At 38.1% G+C, this 18616-nt stretch overlaps 1 protein-coding gene across 1 annotated transcript in view; it reads right to left on the minus strand.

Moving 5' to 3' along the window:
* Window positions 1-18212, minus strand: part of ppfia2 (PTPRF interacting protein alpha 2) — a 260698-nt gene extending 242486 nt beyond the window's left edge. The window contains exon 1 of the mRNA XM_059978396.1: window positions 18132-18212. Within this exon, the coding sequence (XP_059834379.1) occupies window positions 18132-18212 (81 nt within the window). The remainder of the gene's footprint in view (window positions 1-18131) is intronic.
* Window positions 18213-18616: the final 404 nt, after the last annotated feature.

Raw genomic sequence — 18616 nt, forward strand, 5'->3', positions numbered from 1 at the left:
GAATAGTTTAACTCACGGTGGAGTGGCGGAGCAGACTCAATAGGCCGAATGGCCTACTTCTGCTCCTTTGTTTTGTGATCTTGTGATCAATACCCTCTGCCCAAGATAGAGGATATCTTTGCAAACCTTTCTTAAGGAAAAATCTTCAGCAAAGTGGTCTTAGCTGAGGCCTATCTAAAGATAGAGATGGAAGAAAAGTCCAAAGTGTTTCTCACCATAAACACTCACAAAAGGCTTTATTGCTATAATAGGCTAGTTTGGGAGTAGCATTTGCACCTGTAGACCCAGGCAATGTGTTATCTGGATGACATAATTGTTACCAGTAAGGCTGTCAAGGAGTATCTCTAAAATCTCAAGCAGTGTTAAAAAGATTAGAAGATTATACACTTGGAACATGATGCAACATGTGTGAAATCTTTAAACCAAGCATCACTTACTGTGGTCACACCATCGATGCACAAAGATTACACAAGTGTGCTGATAAAATTCAAGCAGTAGAGGATGCCCCAAGCCAAAGTATGTGTCACAGTTGCAATACTTTTTAGGATTTGTCAATTACTATAACAAGTTCCTTCTAAACCTAGGTACTGTACTCCAGCCCTTGAACACATTACTATAGAAGAAATGGCAAAGAAGAAATGACAATGACCAAAGTAATGTCGGGCGGCTTTCAAAAAAGTAAAGGGAATGGTGATGTCAGATACTGCACTCATACATTATGATCCGCATTGTCCAGTGAAGCATGCCATGCATTGTTCAGAATGCCAACACGTAGGGTGTGGTTCATGTGGCAGAGAAGGAGTGCCAGGGATAGGGGATAATGTGGGTGGAGACAAACTCATTCCTGAGTCATCAGCAAGGTCATTTGATTCCAAACAATTGGTTTACTGATCATTACAAAATGTCTTTCTGTGCTTCCCATGCCCTCCCCTCTCCCTTCCCCTTTTCCCAACCATGATTCTCCCATCCCTGCCCCCTTCCCACTTTCAGTCCACAAAAGAGGCCCATATCAGAATTGGCTTTATCATCCTCACACGTCATGAAACTTGTTTTTATTTTGTAGCAGTAGTAGAGTGCTAATTACTAGAGTACTGTACAAAAGTCTTAGGTATCCTAGCTATATAAGTCTATGTGACTCAGACTTTCAAACTAATTGAAAGCAAAGAACATGGGGCTGGAATAACGTATCTTAGATTTGTTTTTACTTTAAGCAAGTGCGTACTTATCACTTGGTAGTGTCATAACATATCCGTAATAAATTATTTAATTAAACAATATAAAATGCTTCTCAATTTATAAGTGATAAGTGCACACCTCGCTTAAAGTAAAAACAAAACTATGATACTTTATTCCCAGCTCTGTGTCGTTGCTTTCATGTATTTGATGTTTTGGAGATACAAAACATATAATCTTTTATTTTAGAACTTCATCTGAATACTCCCTATTCATAATATATAAAGGGATAGGATAAACCAAGGTCACCAGACACTCTTGAAACTTCCAGTAAGATTTGAAAACCAGAAAAATAGCTTGTTGATAGTGAGATATCAATGTATACTCAACTATGACTGGTTATGTGTGATGTGAGGCACATGGCAATGCATTGTGAAATACACAAAAGAATGAGTCTTAGACATTGTATAACAACTTGAAACAACATAATACAAAAGAACAGGTTTGAGGCATTATCTTAAATGAACAAAGCAACTAATCCAACTATTTCAAGTAAGGGTGATAGCAAAATTTGAAGAACATTGATGTGGAAAAGGACAAAGTTTAGACTTATAATTGAGCACTTAATGATAATTAACCATTGGATGAATGCAATTAAAAAGCACTGAAGGGATTTATATTCGCAGTTCTAATGGCATATCAAAATGCATCTTTCTGTAGTCTCTGTTACCTGAAACTATACATGTATTTTATTTACAGTATAAATTTTGAAGCAATGCTCTGTAACCTGTGGATGTATTTATTTGACCATAAAATTCAAAGTAAATTTATTGTCAAAGTATGTATATGCCACAATAGACTAACCTGAGTTTTATTTTTCTTGCGGGCATTCACATTAGATACAAAAAAAAACAATGAAATCAGTGGAAAGCCACACACAAAGACAAACAACCAATGTATGAAAGTAGACAAACTCTGCAATAAAAAAGAAAAACAAATAATAAGAATAAATAACTATTGAGCACATGAGTTGTAGAGTACTTTAAAATGAGTCCTTAGGTTCTGGAATAACTGTTCCTGAACCTGGCAGTGTGGGATCTAAGGATCTTCCACCTCCTTCCTGATGGCAGCAGTGACAAGAGAACATGGCCTAGGATGTGGGTGTCCTCAATGATAGATGCTTTCTCGTGGCATCATTCCGTGTACGTGCTCAATGGTGGGGAGGACTTCTCTAGTTCTGGACTAGGCAGTATCCATTACATTTTGTAGGCTTTTCCATTCACGGGCACTGGTGTTTCCATTGCAGGCCATGATGCAACCTGACAGGATATTCTCTACTATGCGTCTATAGAGGCCTGTCAACATTCTAGATGACATGCTGAATGTGCGCAAACTTCCAAGAAAGTTGAGGTGTTGTCACGCCTTCTTTGAAATGGCATTTAAATGCTGGTCCCAGAACAGATCCTCTGAAATGATAATGCCAAGGACTTTGAAGATACTGACCTTGTGACATTGGACTTAGATAAACACTTATGAGATTGTGCACTTAAATATCTGGTCAAGATAAAGCAAACAGATGTTATTTCACTGAAACTGAATTTCTGAGTAGCGTGTTATTGTAGCCAAATTATCAATGGGATTTTCACCAGATGAAGAAAGCAATTTTATCCTCAGTTCGTCTCAAACAGATAATTCTGAGTTCTTCAGTTAGCAAAGGCTGATTCATCAAATAAACAGATGTGAATAATGCTGAAATTACACCTTCATCAACCCACCTTTTATCAGACAAGAGAAGTGAACAGCACTAAATTATTTTTTAAGAAATCATTCACCAAGATTAAACTTCACATGATCAAGAAGGATGACTCCCTACCACCCCTTCACTCACCCCACCACACACGCCTTTGTTGCACATATGACAGCTAAACCATTTTTTCAGGGAAATTCAAATATAAATTGTGCAAGGTTCAATTGTTCTAAAAACGTGTCCATAGGAACTGAAACATAAAATTAAACATAGTATCTCATCCAATACTGTAACAAATCTAGCACCATAATAATAATCAGAACTGGAGTTCTAGCAACTATAATGCATTTAAGATTGCATTCACAATCACAAGACAAAAAAAGTACTAATTGATGGGCATAAAATGACCGCTTGCATTGGAGTGTTTGATAATAAGACAGAAGAAGATTAAATGGATCCAAAAGATCTACAAACAACTCAAACTGACCAGATGAGAGAAGTTGTATGTGCAATCAATCAAAATGGCTGTCAATTTTGGGCATTTTATTACGATTCTAGTTCTAGTTAATGGATGGACTGTAATTATTTCCAAGTTGAGCATGGTCACTGCATTTATTGGCATATTAGTCTCCTATTTTGAAATAGTTTCTAAATCATTCCTATAGTCTGCTAACATATTAAGCACAGCAATACCTATTTTTTCTTGCCCCCAATACTGTTGTTGTACATACAACATTTTACAAATTCCTAAATATAGATTGATGTGCAAAATGTGTTTCAAGAAATGATTATCTGACTTTTTCATCTTGAGCTAAATAAGACGTGAAAGGATTTACAAACTCTCCTCACTAACACTGCTCATATCTCTATCACCTTTAGAAGTTAAAGACTTCTTCCCTCCTCCAAATCCAGTCTCTTGCTGTATCCAGATTTAATTTGTTCCATTGCTTGTAGCTATGTCACTCACTACTTCGGTCCTAACATTAGGTATCCTCTCCCTAAAATATTACTGCTCTTTCATCATTTATATTGAACACTAAAGCCTACCACTTTAGTCATCTGTACTTGCATACCTATTTTTATCTCATTATCCATCATATAAGACCATCTCATCTAGGATATGCTCTTTTTAGTTACTGCCATTGGAGAGGAGATACAGGAGCCCGAAACCCTACACTCAACCACTGAGAAACAGCTTCTTCCCTTCCAGCATCAGACTTCTGAATGGTCCATGAATCCATGAACACTACCTCATTATTCCTGTTCATGGCATTATTTAACTTTGTAATTAATAGTAATTTTTAATGCCTTTGCAATTTACTGCTACTGTAAAACAGCAAATTTCATATCATCATGTCAATGACAATATATCTAATTCTGATTCTAAAATTTTGCTTGATAATGCTCTGCTAATCACATATTGTATATGAGGAATCAAATAAATGTGAGCTATTGCCTGTATATTAACCTTTCTAGCCTCATTAAATAATATTTCCATTTAGAAATTCTCCTCATAATGCAAATTAGTGCCTTGAATTGTACTGGGGAAAACCTCCATAGAACAACGTACAATAAAGATATCATTAACTGCAAAACAAAAGGGCTGCTGCAAAATGGCTTCCTCTTTTACTTCTCTCTCCTGGTTAAATACTTGAGATATTCATTTAGGTTGAGCTTGAGGTGAAAGTTTGAGGAAACTAGTTGAAAGAGGAGCATCATAATTTTTTATAACAGTACATTATATACAGTACATTTGGGAAAAACAAATACTCCCCAGAACTCAAAGGTAACCGGTTCTTACTGACACAGACTTTTTGTAACAGATGTGAAATGATAGCTCTCCAACCTGACTTACTGAGGCAAAGTCATTCCAAAATGGCAATAATTCAAAGAAGGTATCAAATAGACAGAAAACTCATATTTCATGATTTTTAATGACCCATTCAAAAAAATCTAAGTGCTGTAGTTTAATTTTAGCTCATTGGCTTTGTAGGGGTAGTTTGCATATTAGCAGTCTGTTCCTTGAAATACAAAACTGCAGAGAAATAATTTATGCAATGAAAAATATAGTTTTTAAATTTATTGTAGCAGCTTGATTCACACTCAAATTATTTTAATACAATACATTTTTATGTAAGCTTTGCTTACATGCAATTAACATTTGATATTATAATACTGTTTGTTGGTGCATTTTGACAAGCAGAAGGTTTTACTGAGCAAATCACAGGAATATTGCTCAACTATCCAGATGGTATTAGTCAGTGTTTTGGATTGAATCATCACTCCTTGCAAATTTCCACACCAGACAAACCAAATGTAACAAAAAGCATTTTATGTTCTTATGCTACATCATGATATTGGCTTTATTCTTTCTATTAAGATAAAGATACAAGACTGATGGTGTGGACACGTGAAACAGGAACAAAAGGAAGTAATGAAGTAGGAGACAGAACTGTGAGAAATAAAGGACTGTGGAATAGAAATGGGGAGGGAAAGAAGAGGGAGCTTTCAAGGGAAAGTTGTCAGTAAAATTAGGAAACCTTTAAAACAAGTGTTGGGTGAATGTCTAGTTTTCTATATGTCCTTACAGAAGGGGAACATGAAATACCCTCAATTAGTGAAAGGGTAATGCAATTTCATCAAGCTTTCATCCTGCCCTCAAATTTAATTAGTCCATTTCTGACACCTCTCTCCCCTTTCCCGTTCCGTCTCCATCTCTGGAGACAGTCTATCTACTGATATCTTTTATAAACCCACTGACTCTCTCAGCTATGTTGACTATACCTCATCCCACCCTGTCACTTGTAAAAATACCATTCGCATTTATCAGTTCCTGTCTCCAACAAGATCCTACCACCAACCACATCTTTCCCTCCCCACCCCCATTTTCCGCTTTCCACAGGGATTGTTCCTTAAGCCATTCCCTTGTCCATTGGTCCCTCCCAACTGATCTCATTCCTGGCATTTATCCTTGCAAGCAGAAAAAGTGCTACACCTGACCCTACATCTCCTCCCACACTACCATTCAGGACACCAAACAGTCATTCCAGGTGAGGTGACTGATGCACCATCAATAACTCTCGGAGACATGAGTTAAGGTAGGCTTTTATTGGCTGGAAGAAAGCGCAAGCAGCAAGCAACCACTACACAACATCCTGGAGACTGAGGCCGGGGCTGTGCCTCCAATCGCCTTTATACCGGGGTCTGTGGGAGGTGCCACAGGAGCAGTCAGCGGGGGTGGGGGGGGGGCATGTCCAGACAGGTATATGTAGTTCACCATAGTGACATTTCACCTGAGTCTGTGAGTGTAATCTACTATATCTGGTCTCCCTGTGTAGCCTCCTCTCTATCACTGATACTCCACATAGATTGGGAGACTGCTTCGTCGAGCGCCTTCACTCCGTCTGCCACAAAAAGCAGGATTTCCCAATGACCACCCATTTCAATTCTACTTTCCAGTCCCATTCCAACATATCAGTTCAGGGCCTCCTCTATTGCCACAATCAGGCCACACTCAGGTTGGAGGAACAACACCTTATATTCCATCTGGGTAGCCTCCAAACTGATAACATACCAACATCGATTTCTCGAATTTCTGTTAATTGCCATCCCCCCTCTCATTCATCATTTTCCATTTTTTTCCCTCTCACACCTTCTCTTTGTACCTGCCTATCATTTTCATCTGGTGCTCCACCACCACGCCCCCCCCCCAATGGTCTTCTACCCTCTCCTATCAGATTCCTCCTTCTCCAGCCCTTTACCTCTTTCACCAATCAACTTCCCAGCTCTTTACCTCACCCTTCCCCTTCTTCTGGTTGCACCCATCACCTACCACCTTGTACTTCTTCCTCCCCTCCCCCCACCTTCCTTTCCAGCCCTGATGAAGGGTCTCAGCCTGAAATATCGACTGCTTACTCTTTTCCATAGATGCTGGCTGGCTTGCTGAGTTCCTTCAACATTTTGTGTGTGTTGCCCATCTGAACAAAATGTGCCAAAACTTATTCTTTACCATTTTTGAAATGGAAGAGGAAAAGCAAACTAAATATTGAAAGATACCAACATCGATTGCAAGGTGTGAGAGGGAAAAAAAATGGAAAATGATGAATGAGAGGGGGGGATGGCAATTAACAGAAATTCGAGAAATCGATGTTGGTATGTTGAAAGATAGAGTTTTGCAATAATTTAAAGTAAACCAGATTTTTTTAAAAAAACCTAAGTGGATGGGGGTATCTTGGTCTCAAATATTCTCTTAGAGAAGGAAATGGGGGGAAATTCAGATTTTGGAAGTACTCTCAAATCACCTTAATAGATGGCTCCAATATTTTACCCACTGAATGTAAGGAAATGGAAACATTTCTTTTCACACAGTTATTGAACCCCATCTCTAGATGAACTGTTGGAATGAATAAAATCCACTTGACAAGAAAAATAATTTTAGTTGTATTCTCTTAATTGTCTGGAAGATTTTAGGGAACTTTCTATACAGATAAGGTTAGGTAAGGTGCAAGCTGGTGGTGAAGATATGTTCCCAGAAAGGATACATGGCTGTAGAAACAGGCCTGGGTAACCACATGGTCGAAGAGTCAGTGAGCAGCAGGGATCACTGAGGGGGAGCAGTGAGAGGTGGTTTCACTGAACTTCCATCAAAGGGAAGATTTATACTTCTTCAGGGTAGGCATCCCTGGAAGAGACTTTGCAGTCTAGTAATCCAATCACAAACAAGAGAAAATCTGCAGGTGCTAGAAACCCAAGAAAAACACACAAAATGCTGGAGGAACTCAGCAGGCCAGGCAGCATCTATGGAAAAGCCTAGTCGACTTTTTGGCCCAAAATATCAGCTGTACTCTGTTCCATAGATGCTGACTGGCCTGCTGAGTTCCTCCAGTATTTTGTGTTTGTTGCTCGGATTTCCAGCATCTGCAGATTTTTTCTTGTTTCTGAAAGTCAGGTGAGAACCATTTCCACCTAATTCAAATCTTTAAACTTCCTCAAGTCTTTTCATTCTTCTGCAGATCCAGCTGAAAAATGACAGTAAGTAAACTAAGAATGACATTTTTTATGGATTTTAACAGCTACTCTTTTGGGATATTGATTCAATTTAATTGAGAAACATCATCTGTAGGAATCAATGATTTAAGACAAAGTAAGAAATTCCTGATACAAATGATATTAGGGATTTTTAGACACTTTTAATTTAGATTTGAAACTGCATGAGTGCTAAGCAGGAAAAGCAGCACTGAATCAAATGATTAAATCTTTCCCACAAGTAAACAGACTGGATCCAGATATGAACACAAATAGCAGCTAATGAGAGCAGAAGGATCTAAGGCATATACATCTCCATAGTACCCAAGTGTAGGTAGGGGTGTCAATCAACCATAGTTTCTTCCTTGAACCCCATTATCACAGACGTCGATCCTCAAGTCAATGCAATTCGCTCTACATAATATCAAGAAATGGCTGAGAGCAATGAATATACTTGAAAGCTTTGGAATTCAACATCATCACAGCTAAAGAACTGTGGAATAATGCTTTAAAACTGGTTATGCCTCTAGCCAATCAATTTATATTGAACTACCACAAAGACATCTACCTGACATTACAACTTGCCCACAAGTAGACCAGATTCAGTCCAGCTGATTACCACTCTGATACTCTGCTGCCAATTATCAGCATAACAGTAGACAATATCATCCAGAGTAACATCAAATGGCATTCACTCACAATACTGTTAGGTTTTCTCACTACAAGCATATCAGCGGATTAAATTATGAATGAGGTACAGCTACTGCCATTCTATCTTCTCAGTGCACTTTGCTCTTTCTCCTCGGGTCTATTTGAGTCTCTTTTTTTCTTGCCAAACTGGATAGGCTCACGTGCATTTGTATCATCAGACTGCTTAACTCATGCTGACACAACTGTATTTCTATGTTATACAGACTATCCTGTTGTACATACTATATATTATAAATCACTATAAATTGCTCATTTAGACGGAGACATACCATAAAGATTTTTATTCCTCATGATTATGAAGAACGTAAGTAATAAAGTCAATTCAATATATTGTATTTGCTATGTATTTACCCACTCACTCAGCTTTGTAGTAACTTTCCTTCTTGCTTACACCTCCTATGCTGTTTCATGTCAATAAAATTTGAAATCCTGCTTTTCTCCTCCCAATCATTGGTATATATATTGAATACCTGTGACTCAAGTACTGATCCTTGCAGCATGCTACTAGTCACTGCTTGCTATACCGAGAATACTCCATTATTCCAATTCTATTGTCTGTATGGCAACTGATGTTAAATTGACACCATTATGTGACCAACAATATGAACTTCATTAATGTTGCATACATGCTTCTACATTGAGTCTTGACCTAGCATAACCAAATGGCCTGAATGAGATGAGGGACAATGGGAGCAGGATATTTTTGTCCACCAAGAGAAATCCCATCAGTCTTTCACAGCAGTGAAATATGGTCACACAGAGAATTCCCTGAAGGTGACAAGTAATCCAGATTTCCCAGATACTTGGTGTTCACATCTTCTATAAGTGGCCACACATTATCTACATATTTAGTTACAGCCTGTGCATTTCATGAATAATTCCAGATTTATATTTGTAGCCCAGAGAGCAACATGTACAGTCTTCTCTCTGAACTTCTGGAAGTTGAGAGCTGGAAGTCTGATTCATTCACATGTCCATAGATATTTTAACAATCACCAGATGTTATGAAGTTCAGGGTGTTAGTAGCCTTTACATCTACAGACAGAGTGTGCAGGCACAGGTGAACAATTTGAGTTTTCCCTGCAGTAGGTAGCAAATCTCTGACATCATCAGGATGTGGAAGCATTGGAAAGGGTACAGAGGAGATTTACCAGGAGCTGCCTGGTTTAGAGAGTATGGATTATGATCAGAGATTAAGGGAGCTAGGGCTTTACTCTTTGGAGAGAAGGAGGATGAGAGGAGACATGATAGAGGTGTACAAGATATTAAGAGGAATAGACAGAGTGGACAGCCAGCGCCTCTTCCCCAGGGCACCACTGCTCAGTACAAGAGGACATGGCTTTAAGTTAAAGGGAGGGAAGTTCAAGGGGGATATTAGAGGAAGGTTTTTCCACTCAAAGAGTGGTTAGTGTGTGGAATGCACTGCCTGAGTCAGTGGTGGAGGCAGACACACTAGTGAAGTTTAAGAGATTACTAGACAAGTATATGGAGGAATTTAAGGTGGGGGTTATATGGAAGGCAGGGTTTGAGGGTCAGCACAACATTGTGGGCCAAAGGGCCTGTAATATGCTGTACTATTCTATGTTCTATGTTGTTAAAACAGTATCTTGATGTACTGCATTTATATTCAAGTAATACAATAAACTCTTGATGTTGATATTCAAGATTCAAGCTTGGAAGGTGACTTTTAGGCGGTTGTGTTCTGATGTTTATTATCATTCTTCAGTGAATGGGTTTAAAGGAAAACAAAATTATTATTCTGGATTTGATGCTGCATAAAAATGCTGCACAATAAACACAAAGAACACAAAAAAAATATAAATATAAAAACAATCCTTTAAAACACAGTGTACAAGTAATCTTTTGGGTGTGTATACATGAAATTAGCTCATATACACAGACTGATTGTAAGTACACAAAGCGACACTAGGTGCAGGATTGTCTGTACATAAGGTGACTCCGACAGGAAATGATGAAGTGACAAAGAAGCATATGAAAACAAAGTAGGCAGTGACTGTGTAGGTATGAGGTGCAGAGTGCAGGTGTAAAGTGGTAGTGCACGGGAGGATGAGGGGTTCTGAAGGGCCGTGAAGAGGAGTGGCTGGTGTGTGGTCAAGAGAAGATAATCTCAACTCAAATTGTTATATCCGCTCACAACCATGGTACTTTGTCTCAAAAGCTCCCACAGCCATGTGCAGTCAACAATGTTACTATGCTTCTGTGTTTTTTAAATCATTCAAAGGATGTGGTTTTCATAGACTGATCTGGTGTTTAATTGCCCAAGAATGTGGTGGTGAGTTTTCTTCTTGTACACTATACAATGCTTTAGAAAGAGAGTTCCAGGGTTTTGATCCAACAAAAGTGAAGAAGCAGCAATATATTTCCATGTGAAGATGATTGTATTTAGATTTATTTTTTTACATCCAAGGGAGTAAAAATCTTTATGTTGCATCTCCCACGCACGCAATATGCAAGCAAGAAAGAAGGGAAATGTGGGAGGATATTGCCCAAACACTAAAATTGTATACATAATTGTTTTGTATACATTTTGTACAGTCAGATACACAGCCCTTTTTATGCACCTGCTGCTTTAAATGTCCTGAATCGAGGGAAGTTCACATCCACAGATGCGCTGGGCTGTCCATACCACTCTCTCAGTGCCCTGCAGTTGAGGGTAGTACAGTTCCTGTACCAGGCAATGACACAGCCAGTCAGGATGCTCTCAATACTGCCCCTGTAGAAAGCCCTGAGGATTCAGGGACTCATGCCAAACCTCCTCAGCCGTCTGAGGTGAAAAAGGTACTGTTGTGCTTTTCTCACCACATAGCCGGTAAGTACAGTCCAGGTGAGATCTTCAGTGATGTGTATATTAAGGAACATGAAACTACTCACCCTCTCAACTACAGTCCCATTCATGTCAATAGGGGCTAGCCTGTCCCTGTTCCTCCTGTAATCCACAATCATCTACTTTGTTTTTTTGTCATTGAGGGAGAGGTTGTTTTCTTGGCACCACTGTGTCAGGGCATTGATTTCTCTTCTGTAGGCTGTCTCATCATTGTTGGAAATAAGGCCTATCAATGTCATGTCACCTGCAAATTTGATCAGCAGATTGGAGCTATGTATGGCAACACAGTCGTATGTGCATAGGGAGTAGAAGAAGGGACTCAGGACACAGCCCTGGGGGCTCCTGTGTTGAGGGCCAGAGCAGCAGAGGTGAGGAAGACCATCCTTGGATCCAGCTGCACAAAGCAGGGTGCAGGCTGCAGTTCCTGAGCTTCTTGTTGAGCCTGGGGGGGAATCATGATGTTGAATGCTGAACTGTATTCCAAGAACAGCATTCCAACATCACCCTCTTCTCCAGGTGAATGAGGACAGTGGGTAGTGCTGTGGCTATGGCATCATCTGTTGATCAGTTGTGTCAGTAGGCAAATTGTTCAGGGTCTAGTGTGGGTGTAGCATGCTGTAGATGTAGTCCTTGATGTGTGGCTTAGAGGGTAACTTCTAGGTGGTTGTGTTCTAATGCTTTTGTTGCCCTTGTCTTTCTAGAAAGTAGAAGTTATGGGTTTGGAAGGTGCTGTCTAAGGAGACCTGGTGAGTTGCTGCACTGCATTTTGTAGATGACACAGATGGCTGGTACTGTGTGTTGGTGGTGTAGTGAATGAATGATTGTGAATTGAGTGCCTATTAAGCAGGCTACTATGTCAACTATCGTGTCAAGCTTGTTGAGTGCATTGAACCTGCACTCACCCAGGCAAGTGGAGGGTATTTCATATCACTCCAAATTAGAATGACCTAATTCTGCACCTATGCCTTATGGTCTTATAGAGCCTTGTGGATGGTGAACAAGCTTACGGAGTTAAGGAGTTAGCAGGATTCTAAGCCTGCAACCTACTTTTGTAGCCACATTATATATCTGACTACTTCAGTTCCTCTTCTAGTCAATGATGACTACTACAATATTGATGATGGAGGATTCATTAAAGGCAATGCTATTGATCAACAGGAGGTGACAGCTGGATTTTCTCTTGTTGGATATCATTATATCCTGGCACTTGAGTGTCACTAGTGTTAAATGTCACTCATCAAGCTAAGCCTGAATACTGTCCAAGTCTTGCTGCATTTGGTTGTGGACTGTGTCATCATCTGAGAAGTAAAATACAGTGAGGAACTTTGTGCAGCCATCAATAATTATCCCTAATTCTGACCTTACAATTGAAGTAAAGTCACTGATGAAGCAGCTGAAGATGGTTGGACTGAGGGCACTGCTCAAGTAACTGCTATAGAGCATGGATAAAAAGCAAGTGCAATGGGATTCACCCGATCAACACTTTACAATAGGCATCTCTTTATTATCATTTTATAACAAGTTGCTTATCCTGCTGCAGCTAACTATGGCAAAGTTGTGAAAGTTACAAAATAGGTTATAATGAAATGCAAGTCACTTTTTAGCACATGCTACATTAAATCATATAATTTGAGGCAATGGAATGTCACCTTAACAGACCTGACTACATAACCTACATACACACTAGATTGTGTGTGTGTGTGTGAGTGTGTGTGTGTGTATACACGCGCAGACTCCTAGTGGAGTTGTCAGGGCGCCATCATGACAAGTTTTTTGCACCGATCTTTTTGGTGATTGCTCATGGTACGCTGTATCTTGGGCATCTGAAACCTGGGTGGAGCCCATCCCTCTCCAGGTTTCTTTTAAACAAGGTCAAGTGGCTAGCTCGACACTCAACCTAGGCACGGATGGAGAGTGTGCAAAGGAGCTAGCCGGATTCGAACTCGGGACCTCTAAGTCCAGCACTGATGCCACGACACCACCAGCCGGCAAGATCAGATAAGGAATCAAAGATGTTAAGGAGTAAATATGACAAGAAGACAAATGGAAACAAGCCATTCAGCATGAGGATGTTCATTCCATGACTGCAGAGATGCTGCATGGTTAAGAGTTATAGCTCTTGTGATATATGTAGAACACCACTTCATGCTCTAAATTTTCAGGAAGCACATGATCCTCTACTCAAGTAGAATACAATGATAGGTAAGTAAAATCATGAGGGTCACTGATAAAATAAATGGCCACAGTCTTTTTCACAGGGTACGGAATCTAAAGCTAGAGGGCACAGGTTTAAAGGGGACCTGAGGAGCAAGTTTTCACACGGAGGGTGGCGAAGTAAATGGCCAGTGGAATGGCTGAAATGAGTACAATTACAACGTTTAAAGGTCATTTAGACAGATATATGAATAGTAAAGATTTAGAAGAATATGGACCAATTTAAGACAAATGGGGTTAGTTCAAAGAGGCAACCTGGTCAGTATAGATGAGTTAAGCCAAGCAATCTATTTCCATGCTGCCTTACTCTATGACACAGTGAAGTGCATTTTGAAAAGGAGGCATTGTTGACATCCATAATAGTGATGAGCTATAAGCTTTGATATATGGCATAACTTAATTCAGCTGCTGCTACTGGTTAGTATAGTGTGAAGACTAATTTTAAGATAACATTAACTTCAAATAGCAAAGCAATCCAGCATAGGTACTTGGCCACAATGCTTGCAATAGCTGACCCATATCAATTACTCATGTCTTGGAAAACTTTAGGTTTCTTGGTGAGGTGGAGGTAGAAGCACGTCTCCTGTACTTCATCACTCCTCTTTCAGAATTCTCTGACAAGTCATCCTTGCCTCCAGAATATCTAACACTTCCACCTAAAGATACCTCAACCATTAAGTCCGTGATGTGACACTGTGCTCATGAAAAGTTCAGAGATTTTTAAAATTCATTCCTATGGCCCTGTTAGTCTCCTAAAAGATCTGTAATTGTTAACAAAAAAAGTAGGTGATTACTACTCTAAACAGTACAGAAATCATTTACAAAAAAACACTACAAAAGCTCCCAATCTACAGAAGTGTGCTGCAGTTTCAAATGGGTAGGGTTCTATTGAACATTGTATAGTGATCTGCTTCATCCTTGCACATGCTCTTATGTTTTGCATGCAGGGAATTATTGGAGAAAATACTGAATGATATACTAGGTGTGAGAGATGTACTTATTGAAATGCTATTGAAGTGCCGAGTAATTGAAAATGTGCAAGCATCAAAATTTATTCTTTCTAAGACACTAAATTTTTAGGAATATTGTACAGAAAATATTTTGGAATATTCATCACAGATTTCTATAATGTAACAGTCTCTATGCTATTGGTTGGTCAAGTACAATTAAACATCCTATATGATTAATATATGTTACTAATTTATCTACATGCATCAGAGCTGATAAATAAGCAACTACTTAAGTTCACTTCATTTAGGAATTTAATTGGCAATCATAACAAAGACTGATATACTCAGCAAATACTAGCATTGAATTTAAATATTGTTGTCTCACATTCTAATAGTGTTTGGCAAGATTCTTGTATCTTCTACAATTTTCTCCCCTCCTTCTTTCCAAAAGACATTGTTAGTATATTATTCCACAAATACAATTTACTCTGTGACTCTGTTATCCTGTCAGGATCCTATAATTTGAACTTAGTTAATCAGAGTTGTATTTTAAAAATGGCATTATACCAAGCTGAATTATATATTCAATCATTAGATAGGCAATTCCAGCATAGATTGCTACAAATATTAATGTAAGTTATGGCAAATAAATGTCATTCATCATTTACTATACTTTTTCACCTGTCACCAAATATTTAGTGGGCTTTTGAGCAGCCACTTAGAATCACTGAGCACCTGAAATAGAACAGTATTTCTCCTCAAGAACCATCACTTCCCGCTAAAGAAAGACGCACAGGTTCACAGATGGAACAGATCTTAATTGGAAGTCATGAAAAACTGGCCTCCCCCTTCTATTGTCCAGAGAGTGCTAATATTTGAAATGGTGAGTGTGACCTTTAGCTCGAATGACAAGCTGACTTACTCATCATTTTCAAGCAAAGTAGCTGCAGTGGCTGGGATAAACTTACAGACAGAAATGACTAAGAGACGATAAAATTGTGTGATTAGATATGACCATATCACCATCTTCCATTCATTCTCTCTACACCTCTGTTGGCTACTGTTCCTGTAATTGCAAATTTCAAGATCCCCTGGACATTCTGAAGGTGATTAAGATTGTAGTTACAATGGATTTCCAACATCCACCAATCTGCAACCAAAGGGAAATCTAACACTTGCTTTGTAGTGTATTCATGTGATTTGTCTGTCATGGAAAAATTACTGATAAACTATGGTGCAAAAATTGGAGAAGCAGCATGCATGTGAGCGTCTGAGTGTTCATAGGAATTTTGTTTGTCAGAGACAACTGTTTCCACAATGTCCGAGTTCTGAGTGGGCACAATAGTTCTGACTGATTTCCAGTATGTGTAATGACTTATAGCAGCAGTATCCGCAAGTAGTGCTAGCAAAATATACTCAATGTAGGATATATACAGCTGGTGCTCAGAACTGAAATTGCTTATTTCAATGTCCTACATACTGAAGTAGCACAAATAGTGCTGCTTAAATGCTTAAGTCATTACAGGGCAGCACAGATAAATTACACAAGAAAATGATACAATAGCAAACTTGACAGGACAGCAGGATAGTCATTTTATTTCTTATTTTCTAGTGCTAACAATCAGTTCAGTCAGACACAAGTTTACCAAGTCCCTGCTAGGTGCCATTATTAACATATGTTTTTCCGAGTTTTAATTAATTTAGTCCCTGATAATTGTATCTAGCAGTTTTCATACAACTGATAAAATATTATTTAGAAGGTAATGTACTTAAGGAAAGAGGACAGCATAAAAAAATTTAAAGATTTAAATCAAATAAATAAACAGATCTTCTGGAGGTCTGTTACAAATGGTGGTGACAGAAACATTTTTATATCAGAAATCACCTAGTAAAATGGAAGAAATTAAAGTGAAAGTCCTGACTATGACAGGTGAAAAGAGCTCAACATTGAACATATTAATGAGAAGTATTATTTAAAATAATATTAGAAACATAGAAAACCTACAGCACAACACAGACCCTTTGGCCCACAAAGTAATGCCGAACATGTCCCTACCTTAGAAATTACTGGGCTTACCCATAGCCCTCTATTTTTCTAAGCTCCACGTACCTATCATATCCGCCTCCACCACCATTACCGGCAGCCCATTCCATGCATTCACCACTCTCTGCATAAAAAACTTACCCCTGACATCTCCTCTGTATCTACTCCCCAGCACCTTAAACCTGTGTCCTCTTGTGGCAACACTTCAGCCCTTGGAAAAAGCTTCTGACTATCCACACTATTGCTATAAGAAAACTAAATGCTAAGATATTTTCAGCCAAATTTTAAATTTTAGCACTCCAAAACGATCTGTAATTATTTTTAATGTCATAAATACTCAAATCCAAGACAAATAAACAGGTAAAAATTAAGATTTATAATTTGTAATTAAGATGGAATTAATAAGCAATATTCAATACTAAAAATGGTATAACAGTGTGGAAGATTCTATGTACTTAGGTACTTTAAATCTTCATCACTTGCTGCTACTAATATTACATAATATTACATAATTTCAAATTGTCCACTGCACATTCAGATTACAAGATATATCACTTTTGCAATTGAAGTTTAATATTTTATTAATATACAGCAAGAAACTTTGCGCATACCATAGCTACCAAAATGACATGTTTATAATAACTGGGCATTATTTATTTGCCTAAATTAATTTTAAAATAAATTTATAGATTTTAAGTTTCATTATTTAATATTAGAATATATCAGGTACTATAAAAGATTTTCCAAAAGTCATTAACTATTTTCATGCCAGATTATGTTATTTTATGTGACTTTATCTCTTGCTCTTCTTAGAACAAAGCTTGATCTTAATTGTTAAATCACCGGTTATTGACGATCAAAGTTCAGAATCACAGTAATGATGTAGCAAAGAGCAAAAAAATTGCGTGTGTTTAAAATCATTGTAATTCACAAGAAAACAGATTTCCTGATGAGCAGGTGCACAATTTCTTAAAAAAAAATAGCTGTCTATTTGACACTTCATTCAAGATCTCCTAAAAGGTTGCCAAAAATTATTTCAGTAAATAATCCTGATATTATCATTCCATCAGAAAATGTGAGATTACAGACAACAGGCATAATGCAGAAAAAAATGCATCAGAGAAACCAAGATCTTACTTGCATAAATTTACAGGTATAATAAAAATCTCCACTCAATTATTAACACCTCACATAAATTTTATTGAGACATTATGATACAGAAGCGAAGCCATATTTTTCAAATATTTTCCCATTCATGATGTAAATCTTAAATCTCAAGAGTTACATTGGTAAGAAAGTTAACTATAAAAAATAGATTGTACTGAATTACATTTGAGAAATACATCTGAAATAATTTTAATGGTTTCTACTAATTGTTCCTTACTAAATCTTCAGTGTTTTACATATTCTGATTGAGCTTACCTGGAAAGTATAAAATCGCGTTCCATTAGGTGGATGAACCTTAACAACGTCTGTCCCCGTACTCATGTCAGAGAAAATCATTACTAGCAGCAATATGTAATCCACAGGTATATAATATTAAAGCTTACTGTTAAATATTTCTTGTACACCGTATAGCTGCTGTACAAATGAACTTTGCTGTGTCTTCAGTAACAGCAGTTAATACAGACAGCATGTTCCCATGACTTTAAGTGATCCAAAGGTCATTCTTTTTGGTCGAATTAAAAACTACGTTAAAAATATCTGAAAGAATCTTGTAAAATTACTGAGATTATTGCCAAAAAGCATTCATGCAAACATTGTGAACCGAACCTGCTCATCAGCACTCAACAGTAATCACTGCTTTTAGCCTAGTGATTATGTTCAGCATCAGAATTCAGCAGCAACCAATGACATCATGCATCTCTGTTCATACAGCCGTGTGCAATGTAAAATTGGGGACCTCT

The sequence above is a fragment of the Hypanus sabinus genome, chromosome 8, assembly GCF_030144855.1.
Source record: "Hypanus sabinus isolate sHypSab1 chromosome 8, sHypSab1.hap1, whole genome shotgun sequence".
Classification (NCBI taxonomy): Eukaryota; Metazoa; Chordata; class Chondrichthyes; order Myliobatiformes; family Dasyatidae; genus Hypanus; species Hypanus sabinus.